The sequence below is a fragment of the Citrus sinensis genome, chromosome 1 (assembly GCF_022201045.2).
Source record: "Citrus sinensis cultivar Valencia sweet orange chromosome 1, DVS_A1.0, whole genome shotgun sequence".
Taxonomy (NCBI): domain Eukaryota; kingdom Viridiplantae; phylum Streptophyta; class Magnoliopsida; order Sapindales; family Rutaceae; genus Citrus; species Citrus sinensis.
Window position 1 is genome coordinate 20,601,513 of NC_068556.1, and position 22,960 is coordinate 20,624,472.

Genomic DNA, 22,960 nt, shown 5'->3' on the forward strand with positions numbered 1-22,960 from the left:
TGTTATTATTAATTTAAATTAATAATTTTGATATTTAGTTATTTTTTTATTTAACTAATAATTTAAATATTAGATTATAACATCTATATTTGATTGATAACATAAAAAATATTACTGGGGTATTCTACAAATGTTATCCGATCAAGCCAGTAAGCTGGGGGGGTCTAAACAGTAACATAGTTGGGTGTAGTCGGTGTCATCAAGCAATCGTCAATCGGCGCCACGTGTGGATTGCGGTGCCTAAATCTTCTAACGCCCAAGGCTCCGAGAACAGCAAATTCTTCACTTCGTACATTGCTTCTGTCCCTCTCATGGCGTAATCTCTTCCATTTCTTCATCTCTATTCTCCAATGTCAAAAATGCCCGTATGATTCACTAACATATCTAGCAATTTGTGGAGGAAAAATTCAATCTTTGTCATCTACAACTACATGTAAGTCGCATTGAAGATATATTCGCTGCTCATATACAACCGGTAGATTTCACTTAAAAGTCACCACTTAATCTTTCTCTTCTCCAATCATGGCTTCTTCAATGCTGAGTGGAGTTGATAGCCTTCGTCTAATGAGTGGAATATCCCCAACTGGGTTAGGCTTTGTGGGTTCAAATCTCCATCTCAAGTCTTTTACAAAGAAAGGCTTAGTGTCTTTCACCAGCGACCAAAATGCTAAATTTTTCACACCCAGATGTAGTTTATCATCTTCAAGGCCTGCTTCACAGCCTAGGTTTATACAGCACAAAAAAGAAGCATTTTGGTTCTACAGGTTTTTATCAATAGTGTATGATCATGTTATAAACCCTGGTCACTGGACTGAGGATATGAGGGATGAGGCGTTAGAGCCTGCTGATCTTTTTGATAGGAATATGAGAGTGGTTGATGTTGGCGGTGGGACTGGGTTTACAACTCTTGGTATTGTTAAGCATGTGGATGCTAAGAATGTTACAATTCTTGATCAGTCACCTCACCAGCTCGCCAAGGCTAAGCAGAAGGAGCCCTTGAAGGAATGCACCATAATTGAAGGCGACGCCGAGGATCTTCCCTTCCCTACTGATTATGCAGATCGATATGTGTCTGCTGGGAGGTACCACTTCTTTTCTTTTTTTTTTCCTTCTTTTTTTTTAACTTCTACTTTTACTTTTTAAGGATTCTGATTCATTTATGAATAAGATGATATTGCAATTGCAGTTTAGAGGAAATTACATGGCTTTTTAGCCAAATGATTGGAATAAACTTGGATGTTGGAATATGACTTTAGATTAAGAGAATTCAAAAAGAGGTCATTTTGAATGAAGAAGTGTATGGCCATATGGGGTGACTCAAATTGTAGAGGCTTTTAACTCTAAAGCATGGTGTATTTTTTTTGTTTTCCCATGTAATTTAAATGGTAGAACCCTTTTTCTCCATAAAATGGTTATTGTCAATTTTGAGGTTATGGTGTATTTTCTGTCTCTCTTGCATGATACTTTGATACGGTTCTTCAGTATTGAGTACTGGCCGGACCCACAGCGTGGCATCAAAGAAGCATACAGGGTGCTGAAAATTGGAGGGAAAGCTTGTGTTATAGGCCCTGTGTACCCAACCTTCTGGCTATCTCGATTTTTTGCGGATGTGTGGATGCTTTTTCCAAAGGAGGAAGAGTATATTGAATGGTTTCAGAAAGCTGGTTTTAAAGATGTTAAACTGAAAAGGATTGGCCCAAAATGGTACCGAGGAGTCCGTCGGCATGGCTTGATCATGGGTTGCTCTGTGACGGGTGTAAAGCCTTTATCCGGAGACTCTCCCCTGCAGGTAACAAGTTTCCTTTGAGCTTCACATGTAGAAAACATGATTTTGTTTGAGTAGTTGCTGTAGCTGTTGATATCTTTTGCATGACTAATAAATACTTATAGAATCCTGGCAATCAAGAACTTGATAGTTTTTTGAGTTTTATGAATAGCACAAGGAAGAATATTATACAATTGGGAAGGGGGATACAATTTATTATTCTCTATCTCTTCACCACCCTCCTTTTGCTGTTCTCAATATAAGATTATTTCAGAGCTTCTTGTCCTTGCTTTAGCAGTGCCAATCTTCTGTGTCTCTTGTGTTAATTTTATAGAGTAGAGTTTAGGATGTGGCGAGACATTTTAGCTCTTATTGCTGCATCTTTGTCTCAGAATCTTGCTGAATTTTAGAGAAGTTGAGTCACTTTTTTTGGCGTTGACTATCAAAATGGATGGGTTTTCTTTTTGATAAAGTTGACGTCTCTATTTCCTGGAATTTGTATCCCAAGAAATTCAATCTTTAAGGTCCATCTTAGAGATCAATGTGACAGCTGGCTTCTTTGTGGAGCTGGTTGAACAACTCTTCTTTGCTTGAAGTATGTATAAGCTAGGACCTTGTAGTTATCAAGCTTTAGTTGTTGCCACTATGTATTATTTGGACTAGTTCAGTTTTTCCTGCAAGAACAAAACAAATATCGTTGTGGTTTACTTTGCATGGTTTGATTTCTCTTATGAAATTTATGATGTTTCTTGATGCAGCTTGGTCCAAAGGCAGAGGATGTACAGAAGCCCGTGAATCCTTTTGTGTTTGCCTTGCGGTTTATACTTGGTGCCATTGCAGCAACTTACTTTGTGCTGGTTCCCATCTACATGTGGCTCAAAGATCAAATTGTTCCAAAGGGTCAGCCTATATGAAATATAGAAATATTTTGAGTGGCTGCTGCAGATAATAAAGCTGATTCATGTGCCTTTCCGTTTTTGTTGCTCAACATCCTTCTTTTTGGAGCAAGTCAGATGACACATCTCACCCGTTCAGCTGGACGGCTTCTGTGGTGGAATATTTCTAATTTTAAGTGCCTTGATCTGTGACTCTTAAGTACAACACCATTGCGTCTGTAAATTTTAACAACTTATATTTAACTGGCTCTGTGCAAACAATGATCCAAATTTCTTTATTCTGGTGCAGTGGGTGAAATATTTACCGCTTTTGTGCCACATTCATTTGATAAGAATATGCAAATGCATTTCTCATTATTTGGACCGTAAGTAAAGGTAGAAATCACAGTTTCCTGAGGACTTGCAGATTGTATAAAACAATAATCCCAAAGACAATAAATGATTAGTTGAACACTAAGAGAGAGTAGCTTTATTATATAGCAGATTTAAGTGCATTATCTCTAGCCTGCAAACTAGGCTCATGGCCGGGATGGAGGAAACAGTGATTCGCTTTATTTTGCTCAAAAATCTGCATAAGCAATGGTAAGCACATTGGTTTCTAATCACACGACTGGCCTTTATAATCAATAAGCATCTGAAAACTACTTGTTCCATCAATAGCCCTGATTTTATGATTCTAAAGCAGTTTAACCAATTAGATTGCGCTGCTTTTTTATTTTCTTTTCTTCAGAATGGCAGTTGCTTTTGAAGAAACAAGTCTAAGATCGTCCTTCTTCCTCAACACGCTATGTATCATCATCTAAACAAGGACCAAGTTGTTTTTGCAATGCCTTACTGAGGTTAGATCAATCATTTGGTTTACATCTGGACCTCTGTTTGCCATCATTATAGAGACAGACAAAGAAAATGAGCTTCGTGAAGTGCTCCTACTAGTACCCCTGCTACAGAGAGATTAAAACAAGAATTCAAGAGAGCCAGTGTATCTTACGAGGATGAAAAAAATTTCTGACATGCAAGCACGATCAGAGAGAGAAGAGATTGGAAGATTTCTGTCTCTTAAGTTGCTTCTGTAACAACTTCCAGGTGATTTCTTGGAGTAAATTCAATCATCAGAATGATGCCTATTAGAATCAGAATCACCTCAACCCCGTGCCATTCTATAATTCAATCACAGAAATAACCAAATACCAAGGTTCCTTCCTTTGTGCTTTGTTCTATTGCTCTTACAGAAACTTTTTGAATTTCTGGGAGGGAGGGAACTCCTGTTCACCGATTACTCAGATAAGTTACTCAAGTGGGCAGTTCAAATACATAGAAACAAAATCAGTATATAAAGAGCACACAATGCAGCTCTGTGGTGCCAGCTGTCTCCTTTTTCTTTTCTCTTTCTTGAATGCAAGGGTGTGCCTGGATCTAATGATGGAAGAAGAAGGATTGATAAATCAAAAAACATTCAAACTAGCTATTATCAGAAGAAATATAAATCATATGAAGAATGGCCTCCCATTCGGTCTACATGATCCTTAAACTTCTGTGGTGACATTCCTTTGGTTAAAAGGATCAGCAATCATCAATTCAGTGTTGACATATTCAATGACAACTGTCTTTGCTTTAACACATTCCCTAATAGCCAAGTATTTAATGTCAATATGTTTACTTTGACTTCCACTTCACAATGAGAGCTATATTTGGTGAACAATTTTTCATTTGAAATCTCTTTAAGACTTTATTGATATAAGTTCCTTAAAACAAACCCAAAGTTCCTTGAAATCTCTCTTTATGGATCTCAATGCCTATGACCTAAGATGCATCACCCATATCCTTCATGTCAAAATTCTAAAGAGAGAAATTGTTTCACCTCATGAAGCAACCCCTTATTATTGGTTACAAGCAGGATATCATCTATATATAGAATGAGAAAACAAATCTTACTCTCACTGACCTTTTGGTATATACATTAATCTATTAAGCTTTTCGCAAATTCAAATGAAGAGATAACATGAATTTTAAGTATTACTGTCGGGAAGATTGTTTCAATCCATATATGGATTTCTTAAACTTGGATACCAAATGCTCACCATCACTAGAAGATAATTCTTTTAGTTGTTACATATAAACCTTCTCCTCTAGATTTCCATTAAGGAAAGTTATTTTCACATATATTTGATGCAATTTCAAATCAAAATTAGTAACTAATGCCATAATAAAACAAAAAGAATCTTTCTTCGAAAAGGAGAAAAAGTCTTTTTGTAATTGATTCCTTCTTTTTGAGTAAATCATTTAGCAACGAGTCTTGCTTTATATATTTCAATGTTACACAATGAGTCTTTCTTTGCCTTAAAGACTCATTTACATCATATGACTTTTACACCATTAGACAACTCAACAAGATTATAAACTCTATTGGATGACATATAATTCATCTCTTCCTTCATCGTATTGTGCCATAAATATGATTATTTGGAATTCATGGTTTACATAACAAATTCAGGATGATTTTCAACTCTAATATTATAGTCAAATTCTTACAAATACAATATATAATCACTAGAAATTACTAACTTTTTACTCTACTAGATCTTCTTGATGTTGAACTAACATTCTCCTGAGTAGAATATTATTCAACTGGTTGCTTAAGGGTTTCCAGTAATTCCTAAACAACTTAATTTACTGGATTATTATCAACAACTTGTGGAATTTTAAGAATTGGTTGCGCAATACCTGTTTGAACTTGAAGAGTGTGAATGACAATTAATCTATTACTTGAGGTGGAAGGTTGAGTATACAAATAATCTTCCTTAGAAATAATATTTTGAGATTGATCACTTCTACTGATAAAGTCATTTTCAAGAAATTTTGTATTTCTCAATTCCACAATCCTAGTGTTATGAGATGAATAGTAAAATATGTACCATTTAAACCTTTCAGCGTATCCAACGAAATACCGATTAATGGTCCTTATGTCGAGCTTTTTTCTTGTGGATTATAGACTCTTACTTCAAACGGACATATCAAAAACATATATATGTCGCAAGCGTAGTTTCGAACTCTTACATAATTCAAATGGTGTTTTAGGAACTGTCTTGATTGGAACTTGATTTAATATATACATAGCTGTCTTGAGAGGTTTAGTCCACAAGGATTTAAGAAACTTACAGTTGTTAAGCATACTATGCACCATGTCGAACAAATATCGATTTCTTCTTTCTATTAAACCATTCTGGTCTGGAGAACCAAGCATAACATTAGGCAACTATCCCATGTTGTTGAAAAAACTTTGTAAATGGGACATATGCTTGTCCATCCTTATTGTATCTACCATAATATTCCCCGCCTTAATATGTTCTCACGATCTTAATTTACTTTCCACATTGTTTCTCTACTTCTACTTTAAATACCTTAAACGCATCTAATGCTTCATTTTTATTATTAAGTAAATATAGATACATGTATTGTGAACAATCATATATAAAAGAGATGAAGTAGTTCTGACCATGTGAGTCCATGTCAGGATTATAAATATATGAATATATGATTTGTAATATTTCTGAACTCCTCTTGGCACATTTCTTTATCTTGTTAGTCTACTTTTCTTTTATGTAGTCCACACAAGTATTAAAATTGGTAAAATCCAAAATCCTGGGTACTCTATCATTTACTAATCTTTTAATTCTTTTTATATAGATATGACCAAGTCTTCAATGCCACAAAATAGAGGAACTTTCATTCACAATACTTTGTTTAATTCAACATGGACATACATTGAAGGATAAGAGATATTGTTTTGTAATTAAGGCGAAAAAACCATCAAACAATGTACAATTCTCAAAAGATCAAATTTACAATATACATTACAAAACTTATCTGAAATGTTAAAGTTATGGACATTGATTATGCTATTCCGAAAGATGAACCACCTATTGGTGATAACAATACTGAAGTTAATATTGCTTTTTATGACAAGTGGGAGCGATATAATCGCCTCGATGTAATGTTCATAAAGACTAAAATCTCTGCTGTTTTTCGTGGTTCAATCGATCAGTATAATGACTTTCAGACATTACTGAAGGCTATTTATAAGCAATTTGTAACTTCAAATAAGACACTAGCCAGTACCTTAATGATGAAGTTTTCATCTATGAACCTCACAAGTGTCAGAGGTGTGTGTGAGCACATTATGCAGATTAGAGACATTACAAATCAATTAAAACTTCTTAAGATTGATATGTCTGAAACTTTCCTTGTGCACTACATACTGAATACTCTTTCATAGCAGTATAGACCCTTCAAAATCTCTTTTAACACACATAAGGATAAATAATTAATTAATAAACTAATGACCATGTGTGTTCAACAGAAAGGGAGGCTGTTAATGGAAGTTGGTGAAGATACATAGACGGTAGCACAAAGAAAGAACAAACCTCCAGCCAAGAAGAAAGAAAAAGGTAAAATACCTCCCGGAGAAGAAATAAAAAAGGAAAGACCAAACGATATAAGTTTGGAAACTGAAACCATGGAATATAAAACGTCTTTTCTAAAACTAAAGCAAAACCATTGTTCAAAATAAGACTGCATGTTCTGATTGCTTCTACATGTGAACACATCTTGTTTCCATAAAAGATGCATTACTCATTTCTCATTGGCTTTCTTATGTTTTGCAAACCATGTAAGTTATTCGTTAAATGGATTATAGAAACAGAGTCAATCCACTATGTATCATGATTAACATCAACAATATTATATTCATAACAAATAAAAAAGATTGAATTACCTTTCTTCTAAAGCTATTTCTAAAATTTAGCATAATCCTACTCATATGTTCTTTCTTCTTGTAGAAAAAGTACTTGTATTCCTTTTTTATTTCTTCTTGGCAAGGTATTTTACCTTTCTCTTTCTTTTGGCATATGCACATTCTTTAACTTCCATTAACAGCTTCTCTTCCTCTTGAACGCATATGGTCATTAGTTCATTAATTGACCATTTATCCTTATATATATGTTATAAGAGATTTTGAAGAGTCCATACTGTAATGGAAGAGTATTCAGTATGTAATGTACAAAGAAAGTTTTAAATATATTAACCTCAAGAAGTTTCAATTGAGCCACAATATCCCTCATCTACATGATATGCTCACGCACACCTCTTACACTAGTAAGCTTCATAGATGAAAAATTCATTATTAGGGTACTGGCTAGTGTCTTATCTAAAGTTATAAATTGCTTATCAATAACCTTCAGTAATGCTTGAACATCATTATGCTGATCGATTGAACCACGAATAACAGCAGAGATTTTGGTCTTTTATGAACATCACATCGAAGTGATTAGATCGCTCCCACTTGTCGTAAAGAGCAATATCAACTTCAGTGTTGTTATCACCAATAAATAGTTCGTCTTTCCAAATAGCATATTCAATGTCCATCCACCATAAGTGAAGAAGAATTCTCTCCTCCATACTTTATGTTATCAGCTTTCAACTCAAGAATATCACATTTTGATTTTAGAAAAACTCGCAGGTTGTACAACCGTATAAAATTAAAAACACATCATTATATTATAAATTTAGGCTAATATAGAGATATCATGTTTTACCAATGTAAATCAAGTGACATAAAACTCGCTTGTAGGTAAAGTTCTAATTCAAATAGATTCACATATATTTTTATGATAAAAATATCAAACTATATTTCACTTCTTAATTTCTGTGGGTACATTAAGAAAATAGTCTGATATGTTATCCTAATTAAATATACAAGCATAATATAAATTTTTGTGGGACAACAGACATTATAATAAATACATATAATCACAATTATTGTCATTTTATTATACGTGATCCGGAAACACTTAATATATAATTTTACATAATTAAGGATGTTGTGGCTACTCCTTAATTAATTAAAATCATAGTAATTCACTCGACATTTTTTCTTTTAACACATCATAATTAACCATACAAATTGCATGCATCAACAATTATATCAAAATAACAAATACAAATTTTAATATGACATTATCACAGTGATATTTAAATGTGGACAGATAGTATTGCCAAAAGTCAAATATAATAAAAACACCATATATTTAAGATTTGATAACTTAAATTCAAAAAATTCAGTGATAAAACAACAAAGTCGTTTAAGCATTTATACATATAGACGACATGTCGTAAAAAAAAAAGGAATGACAAATCATTTATATAAACAAACGGATGACATGTCATCACTTATAACAATAAGACGACAAGTCGTCTATATATTATAAAACAAAACGACACGTAGTCTATATTACAGATAGATATGACATGTCATTCTTAAGTAACCAACTGATCGTTTTGAAATTAAGAATTATATGACATGTCGTTTTTTTAATGTTTAAAAAATGACATGTCGTTCAACATCATCTTCAACCTTCAGCCGCGTCCATTTAATTTGTTTTCCAACCCAAATGACCCGTTTAACAAACTCGACTATATTTAACATTTCACAGCACCAAACTTAATGTTTCAAATCACAGAACTATTCTAAATCCATAACAAGCAAATATGACTTTAAGTTTCTTAAAAAATTTTGTGTATTTTTGCATGATTAACAAAGTACAGAACACATCAAGGCAGAGGCATAACATGCTCTGATACCAAATGTAAGCAAACTTTAAAAACAATCTACTTATATAAATATAGCACAACATGCACGTAAGATCAAAACCGAAAAATTTAAAATCGAACCTCTAGCCATTGATATATTTTGCGGATACTTGATGCTTCTGAGTCCTCTATAATCACTAGCGATGGTGTAGCATAAGGTTGAGATCACAGGCCCCAGGAACCAAACACCGCTCTCACCATTTTTATTTATCTCATCTTTCCATCAAAGATGAAGAGGTGGGAAGTAATCAAAGCAGTTGTCAGCTGGCAGAATGTGGCAAACTTTTGCTTAATGAAATGTTGGACCACATGCTGGAAACATATTTACAAGACACACTGGCAGCCACGTGTTCAATAGGAGTAACAACTTGTACCCATAATTATGAGGTAGCACCTTGAAGGTGAGAAAGAACTGTGAACCATTTGCATCTTTTCTTACCATCATTTACCATTAAGAGAAGGCCTCCACGATAATGCTTTATATCAAAATTTTCATCTGTATTTCTCAAGGTTGAGTTCAACAAGGTATTATGAATAAAAAAAACTATCAAAATGTTCACACATGAATGACAGGCACACTCATCACTATTTGCAGGAAAATACATACACAGAGATGAGAAATGAGGGTGCATTAGGCAAGTTCATGTTACCTACCTTCACGTTTATCCATATATGCTCTCTTTCCACCATAGCCTCAAAGGTATTACATTTGGTTTTTGACTAGTAATGAAAAGCAGATAGAGACTGAAAATGGAAACAAACAAAAGGGACAAAAAATAATACTCAGAGCATAGCATTTTCCAGCGAAAAATCACCACCTTATGGGAAAAGGAAAATATTAGTTACGAAAAAAGCTTACTGCAACTACTTTAAGAGAAATAATGGACAAATCAAACAAAATTATTTTGCATGTTATTACATAATATGTTTTCAGCTGTTTGATATAAAAGAAATTACTTGAGCAAAGTAGCATTTATAGATAGTATTAGAAGTTGACCCCTTGTAGTACAAAGGTTTCCATGTAGTAGCTCCGATGCCCTTCTCAGAAAATGTAGAACTAATATACTTTTGAGTCTTTTTTAGTAGAAAAAAATAGTGAAATAATTTTAAGGGATTGCTTGTTCAGTAATTAGTCCTTATACAACATGGACATGAACATGATCATAAGATACTTGGAAGAAACAGTTTCGTAATACATATTCTAACTCAAGTTGAAGGAAAGTTCTTGCATAACTTAATCTTCTGATTTTTAACAAGTCCATACAACACAATGTACTATAAAATTGACATTAAACACTCGAAACCCTTAACCACAATGCTCCTATTGCAGCTAAAAGAAGATAAAAAGAAAAAAAAGTTTTTTCCCCTTTTTTGTGAAAATCATTTACTCTCATGGACTTTTTCTCTTGATTAGGCCAAAGGGTTAAATCTTCTTGAAAAAAAATCACCAAGAAACCTGAAGCACCAGATTTTGATTGTCATTTTCTTAATTATTCTCAGGAACCAAGCAAGGACATTACATTCAAACGATATAAGAATTAAACCCTATCTGATCACAGAATGAAGGAAATGTAACGAGCAAGATTTCTAGAATTAACTGAGTGACAAAAAAACTAAACTAAAGCCAACTAAAAGTTTAATCAGGAGGTAATAAATAAAAGCCAACTTCATTTTAAAGAGGAAGATTAATTATCAAGAAGTTTTGGCACATACCTTTTGGCTGATCAGAAATAAAATCCAAAAAGTGTTAAGTCCATTATTTATAGAGTTAGTATCTTATGGCAAGTCTAGTTAAATTACAAGGTTATTTATTGCATATCTTGTAATATGAATTAATTTATTAATTGCCTAATTTAATGAGATTCCAATTTATTAGGAATATTTATTTCCTAATTTAATTAGATATCTAATTTAGCAAGTCAATTAATGGTGTGATTCTATAATTGAAGCATGAGATCTATTTAGAGCAAGAAGTTGGTTCAAACAGGAAGTTATTAAATGTTCTAGATATTTCTTGGGAGACAAGCAAGACAAAAAGATCAGATTTATTCTTATTCAAATTCATAAGAATTATAAGAGGAAAGAAACTCTTAATTGGAAAGAACTTAAGTCTTTTAAGACTTGCTATTTTGATGAAACTCTAGTGCCTATATAAAGAGAGGTATTTCACAGTTGAAGGTTGATCACACAACACAAAGCATAAAGCAGAGAAGCAAAATTCGGTCTCCTTCCTAGAGAATTTGGATTTGGTGCATAATGTTGTGTTGATTTGTTTTCTTATATTCTTTTCATCTTTGCGGAGAGTTTATGTGGATCTTGGATCACTAGACATTGGAGAATTAAAGAATTGCTATTGATTGCTTTGCGAAGTGCCTTGAGGATCGTGGATCAAGAGGGGTAGCAATTATTCAAGATAAGCAGATTCAGTGTAAAGTTGAGAAACTGTATGGTGATAAACTATAAGTGAGAGTCTTAAGTTTGGTAAATTCATAGGTTGTAACATCTCAACTTAGTGAATTACTTTTCATCTGGGCGTGCCCTCGTAGACGTAGGATTGATTAATCTGAAACACGTAAAAATCTCCACGTCATTTATTTTCTGCATTTTATTGTATTTTTGAAAAATTAATATTTTTTATGCGGATGAACAATAATCGTGAATAGTGACTATGAACAGTAACAATAAACAGTACTTCCAAAAAATTAATTAAGTAATTAATTTTTTATTTTTAATTACCACATCTATTTGTGATAGATCTAAATTCCTTCCAAAGAGAATCTCAAGAAAGAAAATAATGCAACTGGGTTTCCTAAACAGAGGTGACGGCAGTAGCAGTTTGAAGTAACGGCCAAATGGAAGGAATGGGTGGGTGGCCGTTAAGGTCAACGGACTTTTCAAGAGAACGTTACTGATGATGAATCGTGGGCGTAGATATATTTGTCTGTTACTGGATTGAGCCTAGTAACAACAATGTTTAGATCTTGGGCTTGGCCTCAGCTTCGGAACAAGTTATGGCAGACCAAACCCCAATTCAAAGTTAGATCATTATGACTTTTTCTCTCAGCTTGGTCTCTCTTAACTCTTAAAAATTAAGAATCTGACGAATCTTACTCGACTCACCATCGTCACTGTAGTTTCTTTAATATTAAAGCTTTGTTTGAAGATTGAAAAAACAAAATAATAATAATAATAATAATAATAATGGTGGGAACGTCAACAAGTCCAAGCCGCGTGACTGGAGTGTAGAGAAATGAGAAATGCCCACCTCCCATAACTCGTTTTTGAAGAGTTTTAAATCCTTAAAAATCAAAATTTTCAGTCAAATTCTAAATTCCTTCTACTCTCAACCTTCTGGAATCTGCCACGATCTTTTGAATGTTGATGCAGTCTTGTTTTAGGATTTTTCAGCCCCTAATATGTCATTCAATCTTTCAACCAATCAAAATATTTTCAGAAAATTTTCTAGCCTTTTGCGTTTCCAATTCGTCGGTCAGAAGGCATCGGACTATTCTAATGCAATGGATTCGTGATGAGTTAATTAAATAAATAAAGCAATTAATAAATGAATGAGTCATGAATATGCAAAAATGAGGTGAGAGGATTGTAATTAATTAAAGACCGGATAAGCACACGCATATAGGGCCATGGCATTGGCGGCAGCAGCAGGGCAGAGGCGAGAGGCAATACAATAAAGATTGAAAACCGCGTTGGACAGCCGAGCACATTAATTTTGCCGTTGCTTGCTTTTCGTTTTTCCTTTCTTCATTTTAGGACTTAAAAAAAAAAAAGATTTTCCTCTTTATTTCTTCTTGGATCATGATTTGCTTTTCTGATCGTGACTCTCCTATTGGCTCATCCCGCATTAACTTTACTGTTTATCGTTTACTTTACACATGGCAATGTTAAATTAATATTTCTAATATCCCTAGATTTCACACAATCCATGTCATTTATTTATTATCTATCCGCCGAGATTCTAGGTTTCACCGAAACATAACGTTGATTATGTTCACACCCTTTCAAAACATAAGTGAAACAATGATTCACAAAAAAAAAAATTTACTTGTTGAACAGTTCTAATTACGGGAAGATCCTATTCCTATGGGTGATTATCACTTTATCACTTATGATATTTAGGATGTAACGTTGCCTCACTTTCAATCCCATCCATTATACCCTAACCCTAATTAATTGATTCAAACAAAGTAATAATTATAACGCAGGGGCGGAGACAACATAATGATTCACTGAGGGCTTATTCAACAGTAACATAAATTTTTTTTAAAAGTAATAAAAATATAAATTTAAAAGATTGATACATTGTACTATATATTGATACATTGTATTATAACTTCATTATCAATGTTATTAAATAAAATTTTTTCTATGTAAACAACCAAAATAAGTAAATGTTTAGGAATTTTTTATGGGCGTTGGATTAGTAGTGGAATTGGAAAAGTAAGATTAATAAAAAAAATTATTAATGAGTTTGTGGGCCGTTTAAAAATTAAATTAATATTAATATTTATGGGTTTGATTTTAGTTTGCAAAGTCCATCTTTTTTTATTTGAATTTAAAAAATTAGAATGTGAGAATTTAAGTATAATTATGTATTGTAGGCTTGACTATAAATTAGTGGGGGCTTTAGAAAAAATTATTGAGAATTTTATGAAAACTAAATTAATTATTAAAATTTTTTTTTTCCAGTGGGGGCTTAAGTCCCCACTGGTCCTAAGGGGAATCCGCCCCTAATATAACGTATAGTTGTAAGAAGAAGAATAATAAATCTAAGTTAATCGTGATCATAAAAATAAATATTAAATTTATATTTATCATTATAATTTGACGGTCGTTATCAATACTTCATTGCAAAACTAATCTAACTTAGCTACTGTCTAAATAAATATTAAAAAACATAGAAGTGGGCAGTGGAAGTTCTTGTGAAGAGACTCGTGCAAGCAACGCAGCGTGCTCTATGGGGTTGAAAATGTAGAAACAAGCTACACACCTCCCAATACTTCAATGCCCATTTGGTCTTTCATTTTGAATGCTCCGTCTCCTTTTCCTCTTACCCTTACAGCTGTCCCTTTTTTATTTTTTGGTTTCTATTCCCATTATTTAATTTCTACATGTACCCTTTAATTAATAAAAAAAATTTAAATAATTCTACTAATTTAATTTCTCTTCCAAAAAATTACACCTCATTGAGTTTGGGGGTCTCTCATTGATTCTTTTTCTTCTAATAGGGCCAACACTATAACACCCAAACTCTAAGTCATAATAATGAATAATCGACCTTTGATTTGACTCTGATATTATTTATTATATATTATAAACGGAAGAATTTTCTCTACAAATTACTCGCATTGGAATTCTACATAAAGCCCAGCTAAGCTTGAGCAATACTCAACAAACAACAACTAGTGCATACTCCAAAAACATCTCTCTCTCTTTCTTTAATTTTTTTTTTCCCCTTTTTCTCTCAATATTTTGCGAGCAAGCCATAGCTTTTTGTTTCAAATATCGTCAAATTATCCACCATCGCCACCATGTCTGAAGTTCTCACAAATGAGCAAATTGTTGAGTTCAAAGAAGCCTTCTGTCTTTTCGACAAAGACGGCGACGGTGAGTTGCATCAAACCAAATGTTGTACGATCTTTTTGATTAATTAGTTTACATTAATTCGTACAAATATGCAGGTTGCATTACCGTTGAGGAATTGGCAACTGTGATACGATCTTTGGATCAAAATCCCACAGAAGAAGAGTTGCAGGACATGATCAACGAAGTGGATTCTGACAGAAATGGGACCATCGAGTTTGGGGAGTTCTTGAACTTAATGGCCAAGAAAATGAAGGTAACATAAATTACTTTCAAGAATTTCAAATTGTCATTATATAATATCTATGCAGGGCAATAATAGGGATCAAAATATGTCTTTATTTATTTTTTGTTTGTAATGTATCAGGAAACTGACGCTGAGGAAGAGCTTAAAGAAGCTTTCAAAGTGTTTGATAAGGATCAAAATGGATATATCTCAGCTACTGAGGTAATTAAATTTTTCCAAGCATTTTGCATGCATAAATTTTTTTTTTCCTTTTTTCTTTGTTGGGTTAAATTACATTTTTAGAGAACCATGTTACTGAATCTTAGAAATATGTAAGAGAAAAAAAAATGGTTATAATAATAACGGTGCTCTACAGCACGCAGTTTGATTAAACTAAAGATTAACTCATCGATTTACTCATATGATTCCCAACAAGGGATATATTTTAAATGTTAATAGAATAATTTATTTTAAAGAAAAATATTCACTATAGTCTATAGTTCATGCAGTTTAGGTAAAAAAATATAAATGGGTGTCCGTATATGATGAGTACGCTTGTAGCTGTACCTTAACTCATTATGCATGAACATTAGCCATGTTCACAGCACATTATTTCTATATTATCATAATTTTATTTGATCGATGAGATGTGAATCTATCTTTTTAATTATAATTATTACAAGTTTATTTATTTATTTTTATTATCTTTGTTTTTTAGTTGAGACACGTGATGATCAATCTTGGTGAAAAATTAACGGATGATGAAGTAGAGCAGATGATCAATGAGGCTGATTTGGACGGTGATGGCCAAGTTAACTATGATGAGTTTGTCAAGATGATGATGACCATCGGATAATTAATTTTACTTTCACGGCCGTGTGATTTGATTAATAAGTGTTCTTAATTTAATTATTTGTTGTATTCAATTGATTGTTGTTGTAACCGAAGATCGATGTGTCGAAATGTCAACTGATGACCTAAAATTAGAATAACATGTATGTTGATTAATTATTTTACCATTGTTTAATTTTAAATTGTATTATTTCGTTTCTACTTCAAAATAATCAATTATTATACATGTTGTGTAAGATGAGTGGCTCAAACTGTATGTCAATTTTAAGTAAAATTTTTTTAATTATAAATAGCCCTACCAGAATTTTAATTCCATGCATTTTGTGTAATGTCATAGTTTTCACTTTTCACTTTCCAACAAATGTAATTTTTCAGTCAATTTAAAATTAATATGATTCTCTTAAGGGGGAAAAAAAAGGAGTCAGTACAATGCTATGAATGTTTCATCATATGTATAAAATTCAATTATACATTCTATAAAATGAAAGAAAATAATGTCATCCAATTATTTATACAGGAAAAAAGAGAAAATGTCAGGCTAGTTCTAAACTCAATTTTCTTAGCATACATTGTAAGACAATAATGAGAGGTTATTTATGCATATGAGCAAATTAACATTTTTAATTAAACTTTATTCAAATCTTAATCAACATGGGGTTTGTAGATTTCTTTCTTAACAAGGAGAAAGTTTATAAGAATCCCATTGAATAAGGAATCAAGATTTCCTCTCCAAACAAGGGGAAAAAAGTGTTGAAAGATTATTTCAAATTGAATTATAGATAAGGAGTGATATAATTTGGCATTTGCATTGCATGCATGTGATTTTGATGTATTGACCTGAATAGTATTAATTCTTCCTTCCTTTTTGAAAGGAACATAATCACAGATGTATTAAAATGCTCTTCATCTAAATCCCCCATGTTAAATTTTCATTGAATCACTTCAAAATTTTTCATGCTGGTCTTCCAAATTTTGATCCTAATTTTTGGAGCATTAGCAACAGAAAAACTGAAAATTCTCAATAGAGAGTGGGGGAGTTGATCCAAAATTCAAACCGCGTTGTATGTCTCATTTCAATTGGTTAGTAAAAATAAGTTGGTTTGAAAATAATGAATGAATTTCCTATTTATAATTTATTCATTTATTTATTGATTCTTTTTCCCCATAGTCCAACACAAAGAAGTTGTATTGATGTGAAATTTCTCCAGCTTTTGGTTCCAACATATGACTTTGACTGAGAATCAAAATTGGTCGGTATTGAAGATATTATTTCCAAGAATTTTTATTCAAGAAATAACTTTGTTGTATTTGACTACTTGATGCATGTCTCCTCTTCTTTTGGTTGGTCCACAAAGAAAATTGCGTCACATTCACATTAGCTTTTTCAGATTTCATTTGCCATGTTAATTCCCGGAAAAGAAACGTTGAAAAAGAGGTATTTTCATTTTTTCCTCACCATTTGTCTTTTCCCTGAATTTCAAAAACACCATCAATTTGTACGCGATCCCGTGTATTTCATTCACTTTTTGAGATTTCTTCTTGTTCGACAAACTCTCTTTTCTGTGTAAATTAAAGACTGTAGCGGATTGAGTTCGATTTACGATTCAAACTGTCTCATTCACATTAGGGTGTGTTAAATTGATGGTGCTCGTCAATGCTTTATATTATGTATTAAAATTGAAGTCCAGTCTAAGATTCAAGAGTCAAAATAACTATACGCATTATTTAAGTGGGAATAACAATTGGGTCTGAGATCGGTGTTATCTTCTTCTTAATGCATTTTTATCTAGCACTGAAAAAGGACTTGTGCATGCCTATGAGTTAATAAGGTTGGTTATATTCCCAATTATAGGCATATAAATGTATTGACTTTGAAGTCTTCAAAGCTCAGTGAACGAATTTGCCTTGTGAATTCTGTTTCTTACTGAATGAAATTCTTTATTAATAGGTTTGACTTTGGAATTTTCATGATGATGCTACTAAATTACAAGGCTGAACAATATTTGGTCCTCGGAGTGAAGTTTGAAGGCATGCATTTGCTATAAAATTTTCTTGTAATGGTGATTGTTTTGTAATAACTCTTGATAGAGCATTCATTTGAAATAAGTTTCTCTCCTGTTCTGAGCACTTCTCATTTTTTATAAATCTTATGTCATCTGTATTTTAGTACTATAGTATGATTAGAATTAAACTACATTTTTTTAATTTTTAATCAATAAGCACATTAATAAAATTTGCTCAAAAGAAGATTAGATTTAGGATCATAAACCTCCAAGATTAATTCATTGTATAAAATAATAAATAGAATGAACAGATATTACAATCACAGGCAGCAAACCTGTCACAGTAACAAATTCCTCTGCAATTCCCTTAGAAATTCTTGCAAAAACCAAACAAATAAAATAACTCGAAATAATAAAATTCATCACAAGGCAATGCAAAGTCCGGAACCAGTGCCCAAAAAAAAAAAGGAAAACAATTTGTCAAAGTTACAATATATTTGTTTTGTTGGTATGAATTAGAAAACTCAACAAAAACAAATCGAATAATAAAAAAGAAGAACCTGGTAAAGTTTTTAATGTGCTTAATTGAGCACAGTTGTGCAACACATGCAGGTGGTGAAGAGGGAAGATCTCGGCTTTCGCTTCTCTTTACTAGTTGCTGTAACTTCCTTAGCGTGCAAGTTCGAGGATTCCTTGTCTTCCCTCTTTGCAGCAGCATTGTTACCATGTACCTGTGGTGTGACGATGATAGGGGCCTCTCCCTCTTCTTTCAAGAAGCCTAGGAATGGAGTTTTCAACTTGTCAGAATTGCTTCTTTCCATCCTAACAACTTTTTCTTCCACTGGCATTGCATGACACTGAAGCTTATCTTGAGCACGTGCTATTGGACTTCCAAGACTAACATCTTGCTCGCCTGAAAAGTCTTCGGTGGCAGTCTCGTCGTGATACAGTAATGGAGTTCTGTCTGATTCTTCAGTCCTTGCTTCAATTCTGAGATCAAGATCAAAACTTGGAGACTTTTGTATTTGTGCTTGAGTGTTTGAGTTGTTAGAATTCGATTCAGTACTTAGCCTCCCCAGACTTTCTTGTGCATCAGCATTCTGTTCACTGACATTGTTTACCTGAGTGTTAGCTTCTGCCGGCGCCATCATAGTCTCTGCTGTATGTTGTGAAATATCCTGGTCAGGTTTCTCAATCGCTGATTCAGCTACAGGGGTTAATGTTTCTGCCATCGATTTTTTAGAATCAAAAGGGGAACCGTCAGTAACAAGGAATTCACCATTGATTTCTGGCTTCAACTCTGGGATGGAGTCATTGCCGTTCTGGATGTTTTCCGACTGCATTTCATTGTTCTGTTGATTATCTTGAGGCTGGAAAAGAGAAAGTGGAGCCTTCGTAAGAGATACTTCTTGTTCCACTGGAGGCGTACATTGTTCTCCATTTTCTCTTGCATCTTTACTATTTTCATTCCCATATGAAGTTTTTGTTTTGTCCTCTGCTTCTTCAAAGACTTGCCCCTCCTCTGATGCCTCTTCGCTTTTGCAGTCTACAAGAGCAGATTCTGTTGAAACAGTTCCTGAGTCAGGAACCATCTCAACTTCTTTTTGTGAGTCTTCGCTGTGCTCCACGGAAGCCGCATTCTGGTCATTACTATGCTCATCAACCAGGCCACCATTCTTAGCAACCTTCGCCTCCTCAGTACAGTCCTTATTGCCCCCGCAACAAATAAAATCTTCAACTCCCTCTTGGTTGTTCTCTCCTTCAGTCGCAATCATCAACGATTCAGACGGAGACAGTTTTTCACTATCGATCTTCGATTCTTTAACTGACTCATCACAAGAATGAGTTAGGCAATCACTGGGCTTATTCTCAACTGGTTCTGATTCCTTTTCTGCCAATGCTGTTTCCGCAGCAAGGACTATGCAGTCATCTGTAGGTTCAGAAACTCCTGTTTGGGGATTTTGAGACTCATCCATGCAAGTGACTTCTGATTCTTCTTTTGGGGAAATAGTGCTGATTGGATTTTTCTTGGTTGGTATCTCTCCATTGCATTTGGTTCCCACACCATTGAGGAAGTCTGATTTTATCACTGATTTTTCGCCTTTAGCATTTCCAGTCTCATCCCTATCGTCAATTTCCAATCTATCTTCACAGGACACCTCTTCTGCTGTCCTTTCCTTCAAAGTAAAGTCATCCTTTCCAATGTCTACCTCCAGATTGGAACCAGAAACAACAGTTTCATTCATATCTTTCGATATATTAGTACCAATGGCGTCACCATTCTTTTCACTAGTGCAATTCAAATTTGATCCTAGGAAATCCTCATGAATATGCAGTGAATTGTTGCTATCTTGCGTAGGCGGATCAACATGAATACTTGCCAATTCAGGTTGATCAAACTTTGAATCTCCAAATTCTTGAAGATCTGGATCATGTGACAATTGTACTGTTTCAGAAGTTGAAGTTTCTGTTCCCTCTTCCTCTGTTATCCACATGAAGGTATTAAATTAAGGTGGACTGGTTGTATTCATACGCGATTATATTTACAAAAGCAATGATATTTCTACTAGTGGAAATAGAACAAGAAAAGAGACATTTTAGAACTTTTAAGAAAAATCAAAAGAACATGCTAACCTTTCTTGATGGAAGTTTGCTTCTCAAGATGATGATCACTAATTTGCAGCTGATTCTCTTTTAGATTTGACTCTTGTTGTATCTCCTGATGTTCTGAATGTTTGGAGGGAGAAGTTGGCTGCGTGTCACATACTTCACTTCCCTCTTCAGTATTTGTTTTAACTTCAAATTTTGGAGATTCAGCAGGAGGAACAACTTCAGTTTCTTGTTCTACAAGAAACAAAGGCTCATGTTCAGTGAAGAAACACCAGCCAACAGTTAAACTTATACCTATGCTACGTTAAAAATCCACTAACCTCATTCACCAAATGCAGATAAACGAAAAAGAATCCACTAACCTCTTTCATCTGATATCTGATTTACAATATGAGGATCCTCTGCTTCCTTGGGAACACCAGAAGGGAAACTATCTATCTCTTTTTCTTGGTAGTCTTTATCTTCAGATACAGGAACAATATTATTCCCTCCTTCGCCATCTGTATTACAAAGTAGTTTCTCATGCTCTTTTGAATCATTGGATACAGAATTTGGTTGCATTTCACTGCTTTCACGACTTTCTTCAGTAGCATTTGATTTCACTTCAACTTTTGGAGATTCGGCAGGAGGTTGATCCTCAATCTCTTTTTCCTCTACAAAGTCTCAAGTTGAGTTAAATATCATTACACACAGATATATAATCCATTTGTAAGCAACGTTCTGAATTTAATAAATTCACTAACTGACCTCTTTCATGTGATGTCTGATTTGCGACATGAGGATCTGCTTCTCCATTTGGAACATTTGTAGCCGCTCCGTTCTCTTTTTCACTATGGTCTTTAACTTCAGCGAGAGAAGCATTATGATTTTCTACTTCTTTGCCATCTGCTTGACCAGCTTCTTTCACCGAGCTTTCCTGTACTTGAGTGGTACTAATCTCTTCTTCTGCGTTAGAATGCTAACTTTGTAATCATAAACATTCATCACATTAAGCAAGTACAAAGCTCATCAAAATATTAACAAGCATATTATTTTGATACCTTGTAGCCCCGATGTGTTACTGTTTCCCATCTCATTTCCCATGTTCAATCAACAAAATCCTGAAATATAAATGATTTGTAAAGATCAAAACACGTAGCAGTTTACTTTAGTTGGCTGGGGTCTTCCCAATAGCAAAATATGAATCAAAAGTTAAGTTCGCATTCGAAACTTATGCAAAAAATCTAGGCACATACCATGATCATGATGATGATATTTTCACATGAAAATAGCTGTAAACATCTGATGACAGCTTGTTATCTGCAACCGATCACTTCACTGCTGTCGCTTAAAGCAGAAGCCTTACTGGGGTTCATCTGTCAGCCAAACTGATTTATAGTGGAATTCCACATTTTTCCCTTCTCATTCTTTTCTCCTTTTCGTGAGACATCGACATTCCATGATGATCATAGTTTTTATAAAAATTCCATAGCACATTGTTAACTAATTAAAGCTCAGTGTCGGCTATTCAAATGTCACAATTGCATAGCCTATCAGTGGCCTGGCTATATGATTATGTTCAGCTGAAATTTTGGGTACTATTATTATTCCAATCTCTAGCCAGTCATTTCAGTATGTGCTGCAGATATATATTTGTGACAACCGTTACTAAGTTATTTGATTAATACAACATGACATCCAATGGTTCAGTACATGACACGTACAAGTCTACAGATGCTTTCTTCTCTAATGGGCATGGAATAATGGTTGTGATAAGAACTTCTTTAGCAGGTGGGTCTGTACTTCTACATTTCTTGGACTTAAAGCTTGCGCTGAATGTGGGGGCAGCTAAGGGCAGCAAAATTTTTTAAGGGCTAAGATCATGATAACTGTGCATTTCCTCGAAACTCTGTAGCTCTGGCCGTGCTCAAAAGTGATATGTTTGGACCCCTACACTCACACTTGTTTTTTCTAATAAAAAGTTGATAGATTAGAGAGAAGAGAGTTGGTGGAAATCCACATTAATCACTTTATTTAAACGAGAGAATTAGTTGATGAAATGATTAGAGCATACTGCAGCCATATGGGAGAAGTGTCTTTGCTGTTCTTCTAATCAATCTAATTAGTAGTTAATAAAGTTTGTGAACTGAAATTAAGGGTGTTTTGTCAAGCATTGGATCTGGCAAAGATTCCATTTCCATCCAGACACTGATCTTCCAGGTCACTTGAGCTTATCTTTACAATGGGGGACCAAAGTTTACTAATTGGGCTTGAGTTTCAATTCCTAATCCTCGGCCCTTTCACTTTTTTTTTAATGAGTTAGACTATTAGCACCCTTTTGATCTCCTCATAAAATCTGCCTTTTAGTTATATTCATTTTATT

The 22,960-nt window shown here is 33.8% G+C and overlaps 3 protein-coding genes across 4 annotated transcripts; 2 read left to right on the top strand and 1 right to left on the bottom strand.

The window, feature by feature from the left end:
* Positions 1 to 190: 190 nt before the first annotated feature.
* LOC102630396 (2-methyl-6-phytyl-1,4-hydroquinone methyltransferase, chloroplastic-like) lies at positions 191 to 2,939 on the top strand. Its single transcript, XM_006489416.4, has 3 exons — positions 191 to 1,082; positions 1,483 to 1,789; positions 2,524 to 2,939. The coding sequence occupies exons 1-3, from the start codon at positions 523 to 525 to the stop codon at positions 2,677 to 2,679; spliced, it is 1,023 nt and encodes a 340-aa protein (XP_006489479.2). The 5' UTR covers positions 191 to 522; the 3' UTR covers positions 2,680 to 2,939.
* Positions 2,940 to 14,674: 11,735 nt separating this feature from the next.
* Positions 14,675 to 16,149, top strand: LOC102630096 (calmodulin-like protein 8). Its single transcript, XM_006489415.4, has 4 exons — positions 14,675 to 14,931; positions 15,006 to 15,163; positions 15,275 to 15,355; positions 15,852 to 16,149. Exons 1-4 carry the CDS (start codon positions 14,856 to 14,858, stop codon positions 15,987 to 15,989), a joined length of 453 nt encoding a protein of 150 aa, XP_006489478.1. The 5' UTR covers positions 14,675 to 14,855; the 3' UTR covers positions 15,990 to 16,149.
* Positions 16,150 to 18,287: 2,138 nt separating this feature from the next.
* LOC102629802 (uncharacterized) lies at positions 18,288 to 22,205 on the bottom strand. Of its 2 annotated transcripts, none has more exons than XM_025102546.2 (6): positions 21,834 to 22,205; positions 21,639 to 21,698; positions 21,346 to 21,556; positions 20,961 to 21,251; positions 20,623 to 20,832; positions 18,288 to 20,470 (listed from the first exon to the last, which is right to left on the bottom strand). In XM_025102546.2, the coding sequence occupies exons 2-6, from the start codon at positions 21,672 to 21,674 to the stop codon at positions 18,570 to 18,572; spliced, it is 2,649 nt and encodes an 882-aa protein (XP_024958314.2). In that variant the 5' UTR covers positions 21,675 to 21,698; positions 21,834 to 22,205; the 3' UTR covers positions 18,288 to 18,569. The 2 variants fall into 2 exon arrangements, with proteins under 2 accessions (XP_024958314.2, XP_006489477.2); XM_006489414.4 differs by having other exon boundaries at positions 21,346 to 21,543; positions 21,834 to 22,204.
* Positions 22,206 to 22,960: the final 755 nt, after the last annotated feature.